Below are 23,666 nucleotides of genomic sequence, written 5' to 3'. Positions count from 1 at the left end.
TGATTAATTGACCATAAGTGAACAGGTTTATTTCTGGGATTTCTATTATGTTCCACTGATCTATGTGTCTTTTTGTGCCAGTACTGTACTGTTTTGATGACTGTAGTTTTGAGTATAATGTGAAGTCAGGAAGTGTGAAACCTCCAGCTTTGTTCTTTTTTCTCAAGTTTGCTTTGGCAATTTAGGCTCTTTCATGGTTCCATATGAATTTTGGGAGTATTTGTTCTAGTTCTGTGAAAAATGCCATGCATCTTTTGGTAGGGATTGCATTAAATCTATAGATTGCTTTGGGTAGTATAGACATTTTAACAATATTAATGTTTCCAATCCATAAGCACTGGATATCTTTCCATTTATTTGGGCCTTCATCAATTTTTCCCATCAATGTCTTATAATTTTCAGTGTGTCTTACGTCTCAAGTTAGTATCTTGTAGGAAGCCTATAGATGGGTCTTTTTTTTTTTTTTATCCATTCACCCACTCTATGGACTAAATTCTCCAATCAAAAGACATTTACATTTAGGGCTTCCCTGGTGGCACAGTGGTTGCGAGTCCGCCTGCCGATGCAGGGGACACAGGTTCGTGCCCCGATCCGGGAAGATCCCACATGCTGCGGAGTGGCTAGGCCCGTGAGCCATGGCCGCTGAGCCTGTGCTTCCGGAGCCTGTGCTCTGCAATGGGAGAGGCCCCAACAGTGAGAGCCCTGGGTACCACTAAAAAAAAAAAAAAAAAAAAAAGACATTTACATTTAAAATAATTATTGATAGGTTTGTACTTATTCCCATTTTGTTAATTGTTTTCTGGATGTTTCATAGTTCCTCTGTTTCTTTCTTCTTCTCTTGCTCTCTTCCTTTGTGACTTGATGATTTTCTGTAGTGGTGTGCTTAGTTTCTTTTCTATTTTCCTTTTATGTATCTAGGTTTTTGCTTTGTGGTTATCATGAGGTTTACATAAAACAATTTATAACATTTAAGTTTGAATGCAATCTACAGCTTTTTATATTTTTACTCCCCCCCATGTTTTATAGTTTTGATGTCACATTTTATATCTTTTTATCTTGAATATCCTTTAACTAATTATTGTAGCTACAGTTATTTTTATTACCATTGTCTTTTAAACTTCATACTAGTTTTATAAGTGATTCAGCCACCACCTTTACATTATTCTGAATTTTACTATATATTTAACTTCTCCCATGAGATTTATACTTTCATATGTTTTCCTGTTACTAATTAGCATCATTTCATTTCAGCTTAAAGAAGTCTCCTTAACTTTTCTTGTAAGGCTGGTTTAGTGACAACGAACTCCTTTATCTTTTACTTGTCTGGAAAACTCTTTACCTCTCCTTCAACAACTTTGCCAGGTGGAGTATTCTTGATTGGAAGTTTTTTTTTTTTTTCTTTCAGCATTTTGAGTATACTGTGTTACTCCCTTCTAGCCTACAAAGTTTCTGCTGAAAAATCTGCTGATGATCTTATGGGGGTTGCCTTGTGCATAACATAACAAGTTATTTGTCTCTTGCTGCTTGGATTCTCTTCTTGTCTTTAACTTTTGACAGTTTAATTATAATGTGTCTTGGTGTGGGTCTATTTGAGTTCATCTTTTTTGGAACTTTCTGGGTTTTCTGGATCTGGATATCTGTTTCCTTCCCCAGGTTAGGAAAGTTTTCAGGCATTATTCAAATGAGTTTTATCCTCTCTCTTCTCCTTCTGGGACCCTTATAATGAAAATGTTGGTCTTCTTGATATTGTCCCATAAGCCCCTTCAACTATCTCTACTTCTTTTCATTCTTTATTCTTTTTGCTGCTCCTACTGTGTGAGTTCCACCACTCTGTCTTCAATTCCATTGATTCTTTCTTTTGTTTCATCTAGTCTGCTGTTGAATCCCTCTAGTGTATTTTTCAGTTCAGTTATTTTATTCTTCAGCTCTGTGACTTCTCTTTGGAGCTTTTGTATATTTTCTGTCTCTTTGTTGAAGTTCTCACTGTGTTCATTCATTCTTCTCCCAAGTTTGGTGACCATCTTTATTACCACTATTTTGAAATTTTTTTCAGGTAAATCACTTATCTCTGTTTCATTATTGACTTTTTCTGAGGTTTTATCTTGTTCTTCCATTTGGAATATATTCCTATTTCTTCATTTTCCTTGACTCTCTGTGTTGGTTTCTATGCACTAAATAAAACAACCATCTCTCCCAGTCTTAAAGGAGTAGGCTTGTGTAGGAGATGAACCTTATTGTTCTACTCTGCCTTAGCTCTTAGTTGTCTGTCAATCCTTTGTGATTGTTCATGCAGCCTGTTTTATTTTTAGTGGCTCCTTGTAGTTGAGGGTGTGCCAAGACCTGTCAGTGGAGGGGAGGATCTCAGTCAGTACCTAGATTCAAGTGGTTTGGAAGCCAGGCCCTCAGGCAGCAGCTTTTAAAGTACGTAAATACATGTAGTCCTGGGGGGTCACAAGCATAAATCTCACTGGCCACCAGAGCCAGGAAATCTAGAGGAGTCTTCTGGGTGGCAGTTACAAAAATCAGGGTGCCAGACAAGCTGTCTTCTGGGACATGCTGGTAACCTGGAATGAGGCAGAGGGAGAGAACAAATATGGCATCCACCCACCTCTGTCCATGCTGTTCTTACTTCAGTAGGCCCCTAGATGTGTGCTAAACCAGATCCCTGCCCTCAGAATAAAGTTCCAGGTCAAGCAAATAGGCCTCTGTCATAGAAAGACTGGGTGCAGGTTTCAGTCTCCTGACTGTGCAGTGCCCTGGGGATGGTAGCCAGCCAACAAGTGACTCTCCAATTATTATAGTCCCATGGGACACATGAATGCCAGCCCTGCTGGCCACCAGAGCCAGTGATCAAAGGGTGTCCCATGGGTGGCAGTCACAAAAACCAGGGCACCAGACATGCATAAGGCTCTTCTCTGAGAGATACTGGTACTCTGCAACATGACAGAGGGAGAGTGCAAAGATAGTGCCTGCCCTCTGAGGTCTCTGGAAAGGATTACAGTCAGCCCTTATATGTGTGTTTAATTAGAATCCTGTCCCTCAGGTCATAACTATGAATATAAGCTAATAGGCCTTTTTCACAGAAAGACTGGGCTCCTGGGTCTGTTGCCTCTTGCTGGTCCTGGGAGTGTTGACAATTAAGAACTCTTTCTTGGTTGGTTAATAGTGAGAGTGATTGATGCACTCATGAAAGTACATACTAGGTAACACAGTTATAAACTCTGCCTGGAGTTTCATCTTTGAGGAGGTAGCTTATGAGCTGAGTTGTTCAACAAGCATCAAGAATTAACTCTGCTGGTGATATGCTAGATGGCTTGAGAATACAAAATTAAATAGAAGGAGCATTTGTCTCCTGTCTGAAGATTTACAATCTTGAATTAATAGTTTGAATAGGAAGACACAAATAGTCAATAAGGTAGTTAAAGCTGATAGCCAATTTGCTGAACTGTTAAAATACCAAATTCTTCCATACCAGGGTAAGTAGCAGCTAATCCAGGTACCCCTTTATTTGTTCTCTACTCTGTCCCGCCTCATTATCACCCCCAATCCTGTCTTCCATAGTCCCCGGACTTTCCTGTGTTCTAGTAACTAAAGGGTTAATACTCTTATGCACACAATATTTTACATATAATCCCAGGGGATGCACTTCACCAAGGGGTAAAAAAGTTTCAAGCCTTGAAATAGCAATGAGAATTTGGTAATCTGCAGTTAAAGGCCGAAGTGTGAAGTTCAAGTTGGGGAAGAGAGGGAAATGGAAATGAAGAACTCATAAGGATAATATAGATCCACAGAGAAATATTAAGCAGATATTTTTTTAATGATAATTTTGACCAACCTTAGTATATAAGTACTCACTGATGTGTGTTGAACTAGCTATTATGATGCTAATGAATTATTATTAGTAACATATACTCTTAATTTGCATATGTTTTTTGCTGTTGCTCTTTCTGTTCCTGCCAGCTAATGAGTTTGCGTCCACATTTGCAAGATGGCTAAGCCTTGTTTGGGATCTTATCTGCTGATGAAACAAAAGAATATGAGACGAGGCACACAGAGGAGATTGAGCTAGAGATGTAGTTTCCATAAGCACAAACCTCCAAACAATGGGAAGAAAAAAAGAAAAGCTTCATACATATAGACTTGCACGCAGGGAATTTACCTCCCTAGCTATAAAATTATAAAATCTATTATGCCAATATTACTCCACTTTTCAATAGGTGATTTCAGAATTATAGACATGAGCACTGAAAAATCATTGGGAGGGGAAAAAAATCAAACTTGGTTGATCTGGAGTGATTTTTCCATTTCACTCAGAACATTTTACCAAACAGTAACCGAATATTGACAAATAGGTTTACTCATCAATGTGAATAGGCATGAGATCACTAAGAAGTTCTGGATTAAATAAGGGCCAGTAAGAAAGATTTGGCTATATGAAAATATTGAGAGAATTGATTCCCCATTGCTTCCTTCCTTCCCAAAGAGAGAATGTATTCCTTATTAATGGATGATTATTACGGGTCAAATAATAAACACCCAAAACAGTACCTGAGCAAATCAGTGTTTTATTTTTACATCATAGTTTACTGTTCTTCCTAACTGACAGTCACTGCATTGTAGATACTGTCAATTATAATTCCTAACACTATGTGTATAATGTTTCTTCATCTTCCATCTTAAGAGTAACTGAGTAATGTGATTTACTTCCATCACATATTAGTCTTCATATTCTTCCAGCAGCAAGCTCCAAAATCAAAACCTAACAAACAGTCAATAGAATAAGTATGCATAAAAAAAAATCCAAAATTTATCCCCTTTGAGACATATGGGAATAAAATTTTCATATTCCCAAAGGTCTGCATTTTTTGGCATTGAACAGGGTATTACAATTTAACACAAAGTCAGGTGACATTTAATACTGTTTAATATTTTTAAACTCTTTCTCTACTAATACAGATCATCTTAATGTGATAGAAATGTTTCTTGCACAGCATCATCTTGGGGGAAGCTTTGCCCCTATGGTGTTCCTCTTCTCCATCCCTCTTCCTGGGGTTGGTGGTGGTGCCTCCCCATCGCAGCAGCTCAGGGAGATCCATGCAGGCAGTCCTCTTCACTCTGAATGGGCAAGCGCTCTGGAGGAAGAACAGATTCCAATTTCTGCCAGCGCTCTGGAGGCCACAGGATGTGAGTAGCATGACCATGCAGGAGTCCCAGGGAAACCTGAACTCATGAGAGACACAAAGTGAGAAAGATGTTCTTTTATATAGGATCATCATTAATATCTTGAAAACAGAATTTGATCCAGGTCTGATATTCCATGGAAAGATGATGAGGATTAAGATAGTAAACCCTTAGTGGCATTTTTTCTAGGTGCTTTATATATGTAAATTCCTGTAATACAGCCATTTGAGGTAGGTACTGATATCCCCTTTTTGCATAAGAGAAAGCTATGTTCAGGGAGGTTAAAGCACTAGCCAGAGGTCACATAGCTCTCAAGCCACAGAGGCTGGCTTCAAGGCTGAGTAGTCCAACTTCAGGGGCTGCACCCTTAACCTCTATCGTCAGTAGACTGGTTGCGCAACCCCCGGAGGCAGGAATCTGGTTTACATTCTCAGAATTTCCTCGAGCGTTCCCAGTATCTCAGAGAGACTTTTTCTTTCTTTCTTTTTTTTTTTTTTTTTTTTTTGGTGGTAAATCAGAGATACCTTAAAAATATCTATACTTTGTAAAACATACTGTCCCACGTACTGGATGAGCAACAGAAGTTAGGTGTGAGACTGGGTAGTGTGCCTCCACCGAAAGTACACTGAGCAATTCGGATCTACTGCTCACGAAGAGAGGTGGGAAAACAAGGGGAAAAAATCCAGTATATGGTCCTCTACTGCTGATGGTTCGACTTATGACTTTTTGACTTTCTGATGGTGTGAAAGCAAGACGCACTCAGTAGAAACCATACTTCCAATTTTGATCTTTTCCCAGGCTAGCAATATACGGTATGATACTGATACTTTCTTGTGATGCTGGGCAGTGTCTTTGAGCTGCACAATTACAAGGGTAAACAACTGATACTTACTTACAACCATTTTGTTTTTCACTTTCAGTACAGTATTCAATACCTTACATGAGATATTCAGTACTTTATTATAAAATAGGCTTTGTGTTAGATAATTTTGCCCAACTGTAGGCTAATGTTAAATGTTCTGAGCACGTTTAAGGTAGGCTAGACAAAGCCATGATGCTTGGTAAGTTAAGTTTATTAAATGCATTTTTTAACTTAAGATATTTTCAACCTTCAGTGGGTTTATCAGGATGTAACCCTATCATAAGTGGAGGAAAATCTATGTGAAAATCACTGCAGATGGTAAAAGACATACCAGGATGGATGGAAGAGGAGGTAAGGGAAGGGAACTTTTGCTGGAGGATATAAGACTGAGTCCCGAGAGGGAGGGAGCCCTTAAAGACATGTCAGGGCTCCCTAGGGACATGAACTGCAGTGCTCAAAAGAATGTAGCAAACTGGTTTAAAATGCAGATAAAAGCCCTATACTCAGAGATTTCCAGGCCCTCCCTCAGACCTGTGAAGGGTAATCTGTGCCTTTTGTTGTCGGTGCTATCAGGTAATATTTTAATGGTATGTAGAAGCTTACAAAACACACTCATATTGAGTGCCATCTATAAACCAGATACTATGTGTCCATTTTATTTTCAAATATTTTTCCTATAAATTGGAGCTCCATAGTGATTAACATATGACACTGCTTTCATTAAAGTTCTTCTATTTATATGCATTTGAAAAATCACAGTGCCCAGAGACTCAGAGCTGGATGTCAAGGGAGACACTTCCAAATAGATAACCAGAAACATTAAAAAAAAAAAAAAAAAAAAAAAAAAGTAAGGAAAACATTCACAACAACTTGAAATACAAACAGAATAAGCCCAAAGGGTACCAAGAAGCCCATGGGCCCAATAAAGGAATTTTTCTTCAACTTGTTACTGTAAAAATCAAACCTACAGAAAATTTGAAAATGTTGTATAAAAAACAGCTCTATTCACCAAAATTCACCAGTTATTTACATTTTGCTGCATTCATTCCCCTCTCATATGTGAATATATGTATTTCTACACATATACTTTTTCCTGAAACATTTGAAAGTTGTCATCATGCTGAATTTATCCCCAAATACTTCAGCGTGTATCACCTAAGACACTTTCCTACATGAACACAATACATTATATGCAAGACATTTAATATTGATACAATATTACTTAATATACAGCCCATATACAAATGTTTTCAATTGTCCAAATGTGTTTGTTTCAGAGCTATTTTATTTTTTAAATTTTCAACTGAGGATCACAAATTGCATCATGATTGTCACTATGATGCTTCAGTTTACATTTGGCTTAATCTAGAGGTTCTACATCTGTAATTGCCCGATTCTTTTCCCCTCCTGATTAGAGTCAAGTGTTCTTGGCAAGAATACCATTTAGCTGATATTATATTCTTACCATTTTATCACATCAGGAGGCACAAAATATCAGTTCCTCCCATGTCATGTGAAGTTTGATCATTCGATTAAGTTGATATTGACCAGGTTTCTCTGGTAAACCAGTCATTTTCCTTTTGTAATAAGTAATCAGGGGGATGATATTTTAAAATGTAAATATCCTATATGTCGACAACATATCATCTCACTGCTCTCTGAAGGAAGCTGGTTTCTAAAGCATCTAAAATAATTTTAACATCTATTGATTATCCTGCCTGAAACAGGATAATCAATTATCCTGCTTTCTAAATTTGTTATTTCTTTTACATTTATTAGCTTCCATTCTTAAGAAGTGCTGTCCCCTCCAACCTCAAATGCCAATATATACACACACACACATATATTTTTTAGTTGCGGCTTGTGGGATCTAGGTCCCTGAACAGGGATCAAACCCAGGCCCCCTGCATTGGGAGCATGGAGTCTTAGCCTCTGAACCACCAGGGAAGTTCCCAAATGCCTATATTTTAACATAAAAGATTCCTTTTTAAATTCAAAATCTTACTATCATTTGGTTTGTTTGATACTCAGATGTCCTGTATTGGGCCAGTGGGAGTCCTTTGTTGATTTTTGGATATGTCTCCATGAATCTTTGAGCACTTCCTAACTTTTTGGTACCATTAGGTGTTGTGGGCTTACCTTGTACTTTATACCTGTTCCCTCTGAAATTAGACATCTCTTTAAAGAGCCTTGGTTTCTTTTATCAAGGAATGCTATTTAGAAATCAAGATCTGGTACTAGATGTGCTCATTGCTCCTGGGCGTGTCAATCTTCTATGCCATTTCAGGGGATAAACAAAAAACCCCAAACCACAGGATTCTCTCTTACCTTCCTGCATTCCCTATTTCTATCTCCCTTCTTCCAGAGTGAGCACTCTGTCTCCCCATAACAACACATTTACACTATCCTAAAATACACAAAAAATAGTTTTGAGATCACTATAATATAAATACTACCAACAACAAATTTCCTGAGTAAAAATCGAGATTTCTTTGCAATTATTTTGGTCCTTAAAATAGATCTCGTTTTAAGGGTGTATTGGCAGAGTCCTGTATTCAAAACTTAGCTGAATTCAGTCTTTTTTTCTTCCCAATATAGTTATATTTCCATTCGATATATAGTTAGGCCCATTTGTTTCTATTTGTATTCAATTTTAGAGTTTGCTTTTGTTATCCTTTTTGATTCAGTTTAACTTTTGAATAAATATTTAAATGGTTTAAGAGTAAAATTATTCTTAAAAGGTATGGCATGCAGAATAATGTCCCCACACAAACTCCAAAGATGCATATCCTGATCCCCAGAAGGTGTGAATATGTAATGTTCCAGGGCAAAATGGGAATTAAGGTTACAGATGGATTCAAGGTTGCTGATCAGTTGGTCTTAAGATAAGGAGACTATCCTGTAGGATTCCATGGATACAAATGTAATCACCAGGGTCTTAAATGTAGACCAGCTAGGCAGAAGGGTCAGATTCAGAGAGATATTTGAAGATGCTGATGCAGAACAGGGCCATGAGCCAAGGAATGCAGGTGGACTCTGAAAGCTGGCAAGGAAACAAATTATCTCCTAGAGCTTCCAGAATAAAGGCAGCCCTGCTGATACCTTAATTTTAGCCTAGTGCCCATTTTGGACTTTTGGTCTCCAGAACTGTAAAATAATAAACTTACCTTGTCATAAGCCACTAAACTTGTGGTGATTTATTACAGCAGCAATAGAAAACTAATAAACTAATAAAAAAGACACACAGAGAAGTTCCACTCCCATCTGCTACCTTACCTCTCTAATAGGCTAACTATATTAATTAGTTTCTGGTTTATCCTTTTTTTTCCAAAAAAGAAACCCCAATACATATTTTTATTAGTTTTTATCTATTACATTCTTATTTCCCTTATTTCTCACACTGAAGGTATATATTCCCTTTTGCATGGTACTTTTATTCTTAACAGCATATCCTGGAAACCACTTCCTATCACTTCATAAAGAAGGAGCCTGTGGTTTTTACAAAAGCCCTATCCCACATCCAAGCTGATTCTGATTAACCCCACTAGAAATCTAGATCTGGACTTTCCACTTGGCTTTACACCAAGAAAAGGTAAACCTAACCAACTAACTTTAAAAACTCTCTTGAATATATTTGGAACTCCTAAGTAACCATTCTAACCATATTAACTGCAGAAGCCTAGATCTAAATGGTCTGTCATGCTGCCGTTTTTTTAATCTATTTTTGTTCTTGCCTGGGCTCAGCTGAGCTAGAGAACAGCTGGTCTCCATCCCCTCCACAATAACCCTTTTTAGATTTGATAGCTGCTACTCAGTTGTTCCTCAAGCCTTTATTTGCTTTTCCAAGTTGTTTAACTTTTTTCATAAGGTTGATCTGCCAATCTTTTAACTTGGCTGAACTTGTGCCAATATTTTTGCCTGATTTCCTAGTTTCGGAGCTCAGTTTTAACAGAGTGATTCAATTTTTTTTAATCAACATTCAGTTTACCAAAACCTATTATAATTTTATTCCAAACATTTATTAGAGATGCTACTCTAACTTCCTGAAAAAAATGATTCATCTTCATAATTATAAATAATGGTGAAAATTCCCACAGATGGATAATGTCAGTATCATTTTAAAACATGGTATGGGAATGCAAAATATAACCGTTTGTTAAAGACTGGGATTAAGATAGAGAGTGCCTAGTCACTCTCTTAGCTGTCTTGTCACGGATCTTTATTTTTTTTGGTTGGTATGTACATAGACATGCAAAGAACACAGTGAATTTAAAAGGGCGTAAAAATCCAGAAATATATTAAACTTTAAACAAATTAAAAGTTCTCTTCAGGTACAGCTTTGGGGTCCACACATACTGTGTTAGGCACGGTCTTCCAGAGAAACAGAACCAATAAGATGTGTGTATATATAGGAAGAGATTTATTTTAAGGAATTAGCTCACACAATTAATGGAGACTTGGTGAGTCCAAAATCTGATGCAGAGGGCCAGTAGGCTAGAGACTCAGGAAAGAGCTGTAGTTTAAGTTCAAAGCCAATCTGCCGGTAAATTCCTCCCTGGTTGGGAGAATGTCAGCCTTTTGTTCTTTTCAGGCCTTCAGCTGACAGATCTCCAGTACGTGAGTGTGACTTATCCAACCTGATTTCAAAGTCCACACATCTAAATGTAAATCTCATCCAAAACCACTCTCACTGAATGATGTTTGACCAAATATCTAGGCACCTTGGCCCAGCCAAGTTGACACACAAAATTAACCATCATACCTACAAATATAATCGCCTCTGACAAACATATTTCCTCTGTGCTTACTCAATGTCACACACAGTGTTCACTATATTCAGGGTGATGTTCCAAACGACTTACTTATACATACTGACTCATTTAATTCTCACAATAACCCTGATGCAGGTACTATTATTGTCTCTACTTCACAGTTGAGGAAACTCAGGTATAACAGTACATTTTTTGAGCTGAGGCTTTAATACATGCCCTCTGGCTCTCGAATATCTATATCATGATCACCATATAATTTATCATACAGATGAGACACTTCGGACAGTCAATGGGGGCACTTTTTAAGTTAAGTCAGGATAATAATTTGTCCGAGACTGTCCTGGACAAATCAAGATACAGTCACCCTAATCATACTACTTCTTGATATTCCTAAGTCCCACATACTTTCCTGAAACAAGTAGATTTATCAAAAGGAAATGCACATTATGGGCAGAACTGTGTTCTCCCAAAATTCATATACTGAAGCCCTAACCCCTAATACCTCAGAATATGACTGTTTGGAGATAGGGCCTTTAAAGAAGGGACTAAGATAAAATGAGGTCATTAGGGGAGGCCCTAACCCAATCTGATGGTATGCTTGTAAGAAGAGGAAATTAAGGCACACAAAGAGGTAACAGGGTTGCATGTAGACAGGTGAAAGGCCATGTCGGGACACAGCAAAAGGACAGTCACTTGCACACCAATGAGAGTGGCCTTGGAAGAAACCAAACTCACCAACACAGTGATCTTAGACTTCTAGGCTCCAGAGCTGTGAGAAAATTTGTTGTTTAAGCCATGCAGTCTGTAGTATTTTGTTATGGCAGCCCTACTAAACCAATACAGACATAAATAAAAAGGAACACTGTGCTGGAGGCCAGTTCCTGAGATGTCCCAATATTCACACAAAACAGGGGAACAAAGGAAGAGGATGAGAAAAAAGGGAAAAAAAATCTGTCATTAAAGAGTGAGAGAGAAAGAGAGATGCTTACGCATGTATTGAATACAATTTTTTTCAATAGCTTAAATACTTTGACTAACCAACCTAATATTTTATTGGGACTCAACACTCCCCTCTCTTTGCTCGTTTGTGTCCCCCGTGTAGATGTGTCTCCTCCAATGGATTCACAGTATTTTTAGGCTTGAGGAATTCACTTTTACAATAAATTTTAAAACAAAACACCAAAAACACATTAAACATTATAAACCCTTAGCAGATCATTGTATTTTTAGTATCTACTGAATGAGAAAATAGGTCCATTTACATGTATTAATGAGCCTCTTACAATAACTCTTTTGCCCAAAGATGGGGAATCAAGGACCTAGAATATTTGTCAAACTATTTTGACTGTGTACCCCACTAGCAAAAATACTTGAGAATTCACCTTTGTATTTATATATTTAAAATTGTATATGTAATTATAAATATAAAATTATATAATATATAATTATATTAAAGTATATTAAAATTATATATACATATGTATTAGTATTAACATTCTATAAAACCAAATGTTAGTAAAGCTCAAATTCTTATTTTTCAGATCCAAAGTTCCAATTTTTTTTTTGAATCCAGGGGATCACTATAAACACCCCCTATATATTCCTGCTCCCTCTTTAGAAATCCCTTCTCTGGCAAACACCAAAATTACTGTCTGGAAAGTGATCAGTGCTATCAGTCAACTGGTTTGTTTTGCCCACATGATGCCAAGGACCCACATGGACTAAATTTACAGTGACCTGCCCGTCTTTGATCAAATTGGCTCCACTAAGGAGTTACTTTGGCATCTGGCAGACACAGCCTTCATGGGCCCAGCCTTTGCTTCAGGTGCCAGGGGCACAGGTGTGTGTTACTCTGGTTCCCTCCACCCATTTCCACAGGGCTACAGTCTACAGAACACTCTTCTGATTCTTAGCTTCAGGGCACCCTCTGTTGAAGGAAGAGCTTGCAAGGACAGTCTGTGAGTACTGTGGTAAAATAATAAAAATAAAACCAGTTACTTTGTACTGGTCATTGCTGAGCAAGGACAAACATAAGCACATGAGTCGAGAGATAGGACAGAGGAGAAAACACAGAAAAGAAGTTAAGGAAGAAAGAAGATGGCTGTTAATGGGAGCAAACGCCTTTTAAAAAAGATGTTCAGAACTAGAGCCAGGGTCAGAAGAGGACCAATATGAGAAATCAGATGAAGCATAAAACTTCCAAGTTTCTGTGATTAAAATGTTTTCTGAAAAGGACAATGTTTCTTCCAAGATTAGGAATTACTTTTCGGCAGCAAATATTTGTTGAACGAGTGAATGTTCATTAAGGAGGAAAGCTAAAATCTGGAAATGCTATATTTTCTGATCCAGGCATCAAGGAAATTCCCTTAACTTACCTTAAGAGAAACATCCATAGTTTGCTGGAAAACAATATTAAGTGACATAAGAGCTTTACAGATGATGTGCCACCGTGGATTGACCACAAACTAGTGCTACCAAAAAACTGTGATACAGTTCTTGATACAGTTCTTTGGTCCAGTCTCAAAATAATTTTTTAAAGTTACAGTATGGAATTTAAAACATATACATGAAATACATAGATTTGAAATTTTTATATTTACTGCCTCTTAAGAAGTTTTAAATATATTACACAGGCAAAGAAAATTGGTTTGGATTGCCTCTGGTGACCACCATTTACCTCCAAAACAAATGAACAATATTAGGGAGGAGAGAAATGTATAATGACTGGTCTCCTGGGATGAGTACCATTGGTTTTTTGAGTAACAGACCAAAATTCCAGCTACTTGTCCTCTTCCACGCATTAAACTTTTCCTGAATACAACATCCACATCAGTCTGCTCACAGTGGCAGCCAGGGAACACTGTTCACTGCTGGACTGACAAACTCTTTCTGGACTGGAGTACCACAGAGGAGGATGTTGTCTTGATAACTACTGATAAGACCAGAGATGGGAGTGGTACCTGGAGAGCAGGACACTGGAGAGAAACATGGGACTTCACTCAGGGCCCGTGCTTTGGTACTGTGCATTCAATATGATGCTGCAAGTGGAGAGTGCAGGGCAGGTTCTGTGCACTGGTGATCAATCCCGAGGGAGCAGAGCACTGTACACCAGTTACTAATCCCATGGAGGGACTCCAACTAAATGGAGGACAGCATAGATCATCACAATGCCAGCCACAAGGAAGAGACGTCTAACATCTCACCCACTGCATCTTGGTGTCAGTCACCAAGGAAAACGCGACGCCATCAAGCACTGGATGGAACAGTGCATCGCTCACACAGACAAGAGACAGCAACATCGGCTTCCCCTGTGGGTGTTGGTGGTACTCTGCTCCACAGAGAAGGAGGCCCTGATAGTGCACAGATTTGCCTTCCTGGCCCTGCCTCTGTGGGCACCATTTTCCGGGAATGTCAGTGTTACACAACAACACCACTAAAGGCAGGGTTCATTTGTTTTGGGTTCATTTGTTTTGGAGGTAAATGGTGGTCACCAGAGGCAATCCAAACCAATTTTCTTTGCCTGTGTAATATATTTTAAAATTCTTAAGAGGCAGTGAATATAAAAATTTCAAATCTCTGTATTTCATGTATATGTTTTAAATTCCATACTGCAAAACGACCTAAACGACTAAGAGAGAGAGGTTGAGGAGAGCAAAATAATTCCTTTATCAGAGAGCATAAAAGTGAGCTCTCTTGAAAACATGAACAAAAGCAGATGCGTGGCCTAAGTGAATCAAAAAGAATTAGAAATAAAGACAGGCAAAAACATACCACATGGAAAAATAAGCAATGGCACTGTTTTAAAATATTATGAAAAGGATATTTTTTATAAGTCTGAAGGATAGAAATGATAGCACCTACTTTATTTTTACACATGGATTAACATATAGAAATTTGAGGTTTTCATTAACATTGTTTGATACAGTAGACAAGGGTCAGAAAGAGAATAGTAGCGGCCTGTCAACCAGCACACATTCCCAAGATGCTTATCTACACAGTGTTGAGCAGATAAACCTAGTCCTCTAAACAAAAACATGTAGGGAGACTGCTTCCAGTCTAAGCAAGCACTGACTGGCATCTACTCAAACACAAACTAGTAATGGCAAAGCTTTGGTTGTAGAGGTGAATGAGAGGCATGAGGGTCATGTGCTAAAGAATTATGCAGAAGACAAACAAGGAAAGTATCAACACTCCTAAGACCTAAGCTGGTGAGCAAAAGAATATATAAGGAATAAAGGAGGGGAGAACGAAAGCTCTAGAAAAATGGAGAAATAAGTTAGAACACAGGGGAAGCAGCAGCAGGTAAGGTAAAAGGCACAGAGGCAGTGGTGGCACACTGAGAAAGCTTTATTTGTGGGGAATGGACCACTTCCATTGCCCCCCTCCCACAGGGACCCTAGTAGCAGCGCCAGTTACGAGAACACGTCACCATCCAGAAAATCCCAGCGCTGTTCTCTTTCTCCTCCCTGAAGTGACAAGAGTAAGGGTCCTTGTACCTGGGAATATTCCCCTTGGATGAGAACGCTTTCCTTCCTAAAGATGTATAATACAGGCTCACAATACCTTATCTACAATTCCAAAATCCAAAGAGCTCCAAAAGTTCAATTGTTTTGTGACTCTCTGGTAGCAAAACCAGACATGACCTAAACTGTTAGGAAATCATACCCTTTACTTATCCCTTGCAGTGTGCCTATTCATAATTTTTGCTGCAGAAGTATTAACGTGCTTGATTATAGAAGTTGCCCCGGACTCTGCTGGGAACGTTATGTTACATGGTATAGATATTGTTTAGATGCTGTGTGTAGACATTGATACCACCTTTCCAACATCCAAACAGTCTGATTTCTGAAACACATTTGCCCTCCAAGTTTTAGATATAGTATTACTATCTTTAAATATCTGCAAAGATGCATATTTACCAAAGAGGATAAATGTAACCAGAGTTTTGGGCTCAGTCCTGGGTGGGATGGGACCCCGTCTAGGATCTCACCAACTGGCGGGAAAGACACATGTTTAAACAGAGCATCAAAATACAATCCAATATGACAGACATATGAAGGAGCCAAGTGCCCTGGGAGCAAAGACTGCGGTCAGGCCTTGGGAAGGTTCCACTGAGCCGATGCATCTAAGCTGGCTCCCAGGGATGATGGAGACTTCCCTCTCCTGAGGGTAGACCTTTACCCAATGACATCCCCTGCCAGATTTCTGTCTAGAACATTCTCCTAATCCTCCTTGCCCCGCACTGAGTTGCAAAATTGAGACAATGTGATAGGTTGATACAACCCAGTACTTTGCCATCGAAAAGGAAAGCCATATGCTTTACAAAAGATTCAAAATGAGATTCTCTCTTCTAAAGACCTCATTCTAGGCATTCTAGGACAAGTGTTTTCCTTCATTATCAACAATTTTAACTTTAATCATTTCAAAGCAATTTTCCTGTTCAAGACTGAGCTTTAATCAGAATGCATTATCAGGTCACTTCATGGCCTCTTCAGGATTCTCTCTAGATAACGACAGAATCATGCGTAATCATTCCAGTCCCCCTCAACCCCGGCACCTTCAGTAAGTAGTTAGTTCAACATTTTATGCACAAATAGATACAAAACAGGCCTCTAGGGGTATCTCCAGCTAATTTTCATGAATTAATTTCCCAGGATTAATGTCTATGCACCAGTCTCTTCACCACATAATCAAATCACTGGAGTTGAAGTGGTCTAACTCCTTATTTTGCAGCTTGATTAAGCAGGTGATGAAATACTTGAATATAATTTGGATAGTCAGAAACTCACAGTATCAACAGTAAACCACAGTGGAGGATGACATTACTGATGATATCTCATTGTTTACTTGTGTTCTCTCTAGTAGCTTGTGTCCCACTTGCTATTTTTATGTAGGAGATAAAACAGTTCATACAAATACATGAGGGGAGAGGCGTAAAAGTCTTTATTGTTGTTGACATTGTTTTAAACCATATTTAGGCCACTGGGCAGACAGCTGCTGAGACAAACCAGACTGCCATTGGTAGGAGAGGATTTGGGACAACAAGGTATCCAGTAGCCGTTGCCAGACCTGCTGCTATGGTGGATGCAGCCACATCCCTATACCATGGTTACCTCTGTTCATTTGGGTGGTTATCTGGCATCCAGTCTCTATCTTACCATCTCTCCCTACTTCCCATCCCTCTTTTATTCTTTTTTCAAAAAAAAAAGAAATCGAGGAGGCTTACAAAACAACCAAGCAGGAACAAAAGAAGATAAATAAAAGTGACAACTACAAGAGCCAAGATAGTTGCTGTGGAGAGCACACTTGGTATGTAGCATGTTTTCTTCTTCATGGTGGCTCTCAGATAGCTAGCTTACACAGCTCTCATAGGAGAGGGGGAAGTGTCCCAATTTTTAGGGGAAGCTAAGTTTTTATCTGATTAAATTTCTGCAAGCTATTTCTCACATGGGCTCTGTCACAGGATACTCGAAGCATCAAAATGGACAATGTCCATGGAAGTAGGTTCCACCTAAAAGACAGTAGGACAGTTCAGCTTACTGGCAACTAGCTGTTCTGCCAAATGATTAAGGCGATGTCGTCTTGTATGTAATCTAGAGACCTAACTTATTCCAATGGTAAGTACTTAGATTACCTGGCAGCACAGATAGATAGAATGCCCTTTAAATGATCTTTTCTAAATATTTCTTTCACCTGTGTTTTTGATATACAAGATCTGTTCTGTGTTGTTTGTGGCTGGAGATAATTCCTGATCCGAAAATCTGGCTGTGTATCTACAAATGAAGGATGAGTTGGAATTGATGATCTACTGCACTCAGCCCTTTTCCTCATCCCAGAACAACATCTTAGTGGTCAGAGCTATAACTACTGTTCTTAAATTTAAGCTTACCAAAATCCAAAGAATTGTGTTGATAAGGAAAAAAGAAATTGTGCAGTATAATAAAAGGTAATTGAAAGAATGGTCTAAACCCTAGCAAAACTGGCTTCTCTAGAAGAAATATCCACCAGGTATTTGAAGTGATAAAGGTACACATGGTGAAGCAGGATCTTAAGGATCACTGAGATCATTATAGGTATGGGTGTGGCGTGCGTGGGTACCACCCATCTCAACCACCTTTGTGTGTCTGTACAAGTCTTGGTGAGAAGAAATGCCTTCATCCACTGCCTACACCCCAAGCTGGATGGTCCAGATATTCCTTCTCTCCATTGCCAATAGCTGAGGGTAGGCACATGACCAGGGCTCAACCAATTGGATACTCACATCCAGGGCTACGAATGTGGAGGGAGCGATGCAAAGACACAGGAATAGTCAGAGATTACTGGCAGAGACGAGAGTGCCAGGAAGTGTGCAGTGACACCAGTTGCCAAACCCATCACCCTGCTCCTATGTGTGACATCATAATGTGTCCTATGTTGCTAAGTGTCTAATTCCCAAGCCTTGTTTTCACCCCATCCATTCAGTGATATCCAATATCGATATCCTCCCAATGACATCTTTTCTACTTAAATTAGTCAGGAGGGGTTTGTGGTATGTGCAACCAAGATACCTGATGAATACACTGCCATGGAAATCCTTACACATGAATAATGTTTATAAGGATATTTAGAAATTAGGTCTAATCCCCAGTCCCACAGGTGAGGAAATTGAGGCTCAGAAATGCTGCCCAGTCAGTTAGGGCTGGGACTCAGCACTGGCTCCTAGTTCAAAGTCGTTTTCACCATACCCGTTAGTGATACAAAGTGCAGAGCCCTGGAAATTGTAATGTTGGGCATGGGGCCCTGCACTGATGCTTTCTAAACCTGCTTTCCCCCCAGGGAAAAGTGAGGCCTTTCATTTTCTGCAGGAAAAAAACCAAACATTGCACCTTAAGGTTTGTACACATCCATGCCACTTTGGGAACTGTTGCTGATTTGTAGCAGCAAAACACGTTACAAGTCACTGGGCTGTAAGGAATGCTTGCTGGCAGTGACAAGAAAGGCAGTGCTTACTACAGCAATGCAGTTAGGTCCACGTGCATAAAAGAGCCTGGAAAACGAAGAAGTGGGGAAAGACTCTAAAAGACACTCCCTTTACTCAACACCATAGATACATAAAAGCCTACTATGCAGAGCACAGGGCATGATGTTCTAAATGTACCAAGATGTATGAGCCATAGACTCCGGTCTTGAGGAGCTTACAACTCAGATGGGAAGACGGTTGTCACAAGCTTGACCCATAGGATGTGTCTGGCAGAAGCAGAGGTTGCAGGAAATGAGGGTGATCTGGTGAGCAACACAGGCCATTGAAGGATCAGGAGGAGATATATGTCCAACACTGCAACAGGGGACGTCACCTCTGACCACAGTCTAAGGAAAGAAAAGAAAAGGCAAGAAAGTGGAGAGCAAGAGAACAGTCAGGAGATTTTTTGCAGTGGTGCTGCCAAGAGATATGATTGTGTATAAGAGAAAAGAAAGGAGCCTTCGGGAATGAAATCCACATTTCCTAGCACGGTATGTCTGGTCCTTCATTAATGGATCTCCGCTTCATGTCTCAGTGCTCCTCAACTTGTACCAGAATCACTCTCACACCTCTGCACGTTTGCACATACTGCTTTCTCTGCCTCCTGAAAGGCTTTCTTTTACTGTTTACCTGGATAACTCGTCTTCATCCTTCCAGACAATGTTATTTCCTCCTGGAAGGCCTCCAAGCCCTCTTGCCATTCTCTGCAGTCTGAGCTTACTTATGATAACTAGTAATTACCACCCTGTACAGTGAGGGTCTATTTAGTTCTTTGTATCTTACCAAGTATGAGCTTCTTGAAGCAGGCACTGTCATATTCTAAATCAAGGGAATGAAAGTAGAAAGAAGCTCAAAAAATGTTGACTGATTAAATTAATGAAACAGGAGATGATGTGGATTTAGACTAGATACGATTTAGTAACTGATTGGACCTGGGAGTTGAGAAAAGAACAAGGTGTAGAGATGGCTCATTTCTCACCTGCCTGGAAAGATGGTAATGCTATTAATAATAGAGGGATCACAGTAGAAGGAGCAGATATGGGAAATGATGAGTTCAGTTTTGGATTATCAATCTGAGGATCCTGTTGAATGTCATGGGAAGACATCCCGAATGCAACTGAAAATTCTGTACAAGAGTCCAGGCAACGGTGGCAAGTAGAACTTAGACATTCAGGAATCACCCAATTGTACCCACGGGAATTAATGTGCTCACCTAGAGAAGAAGAAAGTAAGAGTGCTGAGGACACAGACCTGGGGGGACATTGCATTTCAAAGGTAATGCTAGGAAGCTGTCAGCTACATGCAAGAATCAATACATTTTGCTGAGCGGTAACACACCCACCTCCAAGGCTTGTGAGACTTTTGCACAAGTAGAGACATACTGCCCTCAGCTTGTAAAAAGGTGAGCATTGACAATAGAGCAGAGATTAGGGGAGGAAATAGTTGTAAGTCAGCTTTAAAACTGTAGTGGCTATTTTTTTTTTGACTGTGCCTAGAGAACATGTAAAGATCCAGAAAAAACCTATTAAAATTCTGAAAATGATGTTCACCTAGTGTGGTTATACATTTGTATATATGTATGTAACTCATGGACTAAATATATAATATAAAAACAAATCAGTAGATTGATCAAAATATCTCCTCTAATAGAAATAAATGTTTTGTTACTTTTAAACATTTTTCTTTCAGAAGGGTAAGTAAAATGCTTTCTAAGATTTTTAGCTGAGTTTTAAATTAATTTCACACTCTTAATACCACTTTGGTCAGAAATAAATTGTGTGAACCAAAAACACTACTTAAATGGCTGTATTATTTATGAGGACTAATACTATTTACGGAGGGTAATTATAAATCTTTTAGTTTAAATATTATGATCTATTTATTTTTAATCAGGTTCACTACTACGTAAATAAAAACAAAAGAAATGTAAACTATTGAATAGATTTTTGCTACTTTTATTAGTTGTAAAGGATCTTGTTGCCTTCTTGAGAAGTCATCTTGTTAGTATAGTTTGAATCAACAAAGAAATAATGGTACTGCGATCAGGTTAAAAGCACACACACAAAGAAAAAGTTAACTATGTGAGGTGATGGGTGTGTAGAAAAAGTTAACTATGTGAGGTGATGGGTGTGTTAATTATCTGGATCTTGGTAATCATCCCACAGTGTACATGCATATCAAACCATCCCTTTCTACATGTTAAATATATACAATTATATCTGTCAGTTATTCCTCAATAAAGTTGGGAGGGGGAAGCATATTGCCCAATGTCAATTCTAATATTGATATTAAGTTCCTGAATTGCCTCTATGGTTTTTTTGGTTAGACTGTGAGCTCCTGCAAATAGTAGTTGTCTTGCTTTTGTACTTTGATTACAGTAGTTAATTCAGAGAAATCTCTCGAGGGTTATTCGACATTCAATCAATAAACATACTAGCACAATGCCAGGAGCTGGGCTGCTCTGTATGAGATAGCAATTGCAGTATATTGACATTAGGGTAAATTTAGTCTTTTGACTTTGAATATGCACAGTTATTGTCTGAAAGTTAATTATAGACGATGTTTAAAGTTCAAGTTTATGTAATGATAGATGATCCATGTCAAAGATGGCATAGCCACAATAAGAAAAATACTGGTCGGATCACTAAGAAACAAAAAGAATTCCTGAGAGCTAACTATGGATGGTGTGTGGCTTATTTACAGAAAATTTCTATATTCCAAACTATTTGCTCAATTAGATTGAATGATTCGAAGTCATATCTCTTCTCTCTATATTGGCTGTATACAGACACACACACACACACACGTGCGCGCACACCTTGGAAAAGGTTGATAAGTTCAGTAGTAGCCTGAGGAAAATATAACAAGGGCAAATGTATTTTTCCAGCACAAAGTTACAAATTATCTTTGATCTGACACTATGGATTATACATGACTTTACTCTACTGACTCAGATAACTGAATGCTGGCTCTAATTTATAAATTCTTAGTGTTGTACCAAACAATTATGTTGTTTTACATATAGGTTAATGTTGAGAGTACAATAGGCTGATACATACTGTTAAAACTCTTGGTGCTTTATAAATTCAGAGATAATGTTAAATTGTCAGGACTTAAGCCCAAAGAGAAACTGGGCTTAGCCTTGTGGCCCCACTGCTGGAGACACCCACTGCCCTGGGGAGAGGAACAGAGACTTGGCTGATGATGAAGGTTTCCACATATCTGGTGCTCCGTCTTCATCTCCGTGCCAGCTTCCCAGTATTAAGAAAGTGTCATCAATCATTTTCCTTACCAAAGTGGCGGTGGAGTGCACAAAGCACCAGGAGTGGAACCTGCCCTGCCTTTGGATGAAGACTTTTCATGAGGCTTCCTGGCCATATTTAGCCCACTGTAGCCGGTACTAACAGCATTTGAAGCAACAGTTCCAATTAGCTTTCCCTTTCGTTTTAGCACTCCCCCCGCAACCCCTGACCTCAGCTGGCTTTTCCATGTCTTCTTAACCCTGAAGAGACAACTGCTTCATTACTTAAAAATTTTTTTTAACACAAGAAGTTGGAGGGGATATCTCAACCTAAACAAATTTGTTAAAGACAGAGTCAAAAGAGATCCTCTCTAATCATCAAAAATCCTGATGATTCAGTATCAGTAGCACACTGTCCATGTTCCTGAAATAACACGATACACAGATGGTCCAAGGGAGAGGAGTAGGGTAAGTAAGCATCAGTAGCAGAGTGCCGAGAGCGTAAGCTTTGGAGTCAAGAAATCACAGTGGGATCCAGACTGGAAAAATGAATAGCTGCACCACATTTGGTTAAGTTACTCCACTTCTTTCAGCCTTACTTTTCTCAGTGTCGAAATGGGAACAAAAATATCAACCTTGCAAGGTTGCCACAAGAATGAAAGGGTGCAAAGTGCACAGCTCTAGGGCAGAGCCTTGATGCATACTAATTACTATGCTACCTCATAGTAAATCAGGTGCAGAGGAAGCCTGAAGTATAATAAAATAACAGCAGAAGAGAAGAAAATGAGGTGTTGAAAATAGCTACATTATATTGTATCCCATTGTTAACCGTAAATAGTGTCCAATTAGGGGTTATGCCTTTGAGAAAAAATGTTTTTGGTTAGCTTATTTTATTTTTATTTTTTTGCGGTACGCGGGCCTCTCACTGCTGTGGCCTCTCCCGTTGCAGAGCACAGGCTCCGGACGCGCAGGCTCAGCGGCCATGGCTCACGGGCCCAGCCGCTCCGCGGCGTGTGGGATCCTCCCGGACCGGGGCGCGAACCCGGTTCCCCTGCATCGGCAGGCGGACGCGCAACCACTGCGCCACCAGGGAAGCCCTTTGGTTAGCTTATGATGTCAGTTTATAAGTACAAAAATGATCGCAAGAATTCTTGTTCCAATAAAGTTCCTTCTTAGGAGCTCTGTCAACAATAGCAATAAAACATGGGTGCTGTTATGTTTCATTTTTTGATACAAGGCTAAACTTTGAAGGAGCTTTTCTATATACTGAGATGAGCTCAATAAAAACAAAATCCTCTGGATTAAGGTAACATCCCTAAGAGACTTCTAGCTCTGGTGAAGGCATTTGCAGTAATGAAAACCAGAGGATCAGAGGACTCCATTGTTGCTTTAAATTACATGTGTGACAGATCGCAAAGAATTGCTTTTAGGTGAATAAGCAATATTTTCTTGATTTTCTCCCACTCTTTAACAGCAGTTAAAAGGTCCCCAGGAAGTATGAATTTTCTTCACAAAATAACACTGCACTATAAATGGTGCCAGTTCCTGACCACTGACTCATTCCTTAACCTTTGCTGATTTCTGTTTACACCATTCTGTTAAATAGTGACC

General features: G+C 39.1%; 1 protein-coding gene across 8 annotated transcripts in view; it reads right to left on the bottom strand.

Annotated features, from left to right (window-relative positions):
- Nucleotides 1–4,556: 4,556 nt before the first annotated feature.
- IMMP2L (inner mitochondrial membrane peptidase subunit 2) overlaps nt 4,557–23,666 on the bottom strand; it is a 904,212-nt gene continuing 885,102 nt past the window's right edge. For 5 of the 8 annotated variants that reach the window (XM_028489863.1, XM_028489868.1, XM_055084908.1 and 2 more), the window contains 2 exons: nt 18,994–19,161; nt 5,133–5,220 (listed from right to left, as the gene is read on the bottom strand). In XM_028489863.1, the coding sequence (XP_028345664.1) occupies nt 18,997–19,161 (165 nt within the window). In that variant the 3' untranslated portion in view covers nt 5,133–5,220; nt 18,994–18,996. Of the gene's footprint in view, nt 5,221–18,952; nt 19,162–23,666 lie in introns of all 8 variants that reach the window. The other 3 variants (XM_028489867.1, XM_024127397.2, XM_028489865.1) reach the window with 2 other exon arrangements.

The sequence above is a fragment of the Physeter macrocephalus genome, chromosome 5 (assembly GCF_002837175.3).
Source record: "Physeter macrocephalus isolate SW-GA chromosome 5, ASM283717v5, whole genome shotgun sequence".
Taxonomy (NCBI): Eukaryota; Metazoa; Chordata; class Mammalia; order Artiodactyla; family Physeteridae; genus Physeter; species Physeter macrocephalus.
This window is presented reverse-complemented; position numbering and strand designations above follow the sequence as displayed.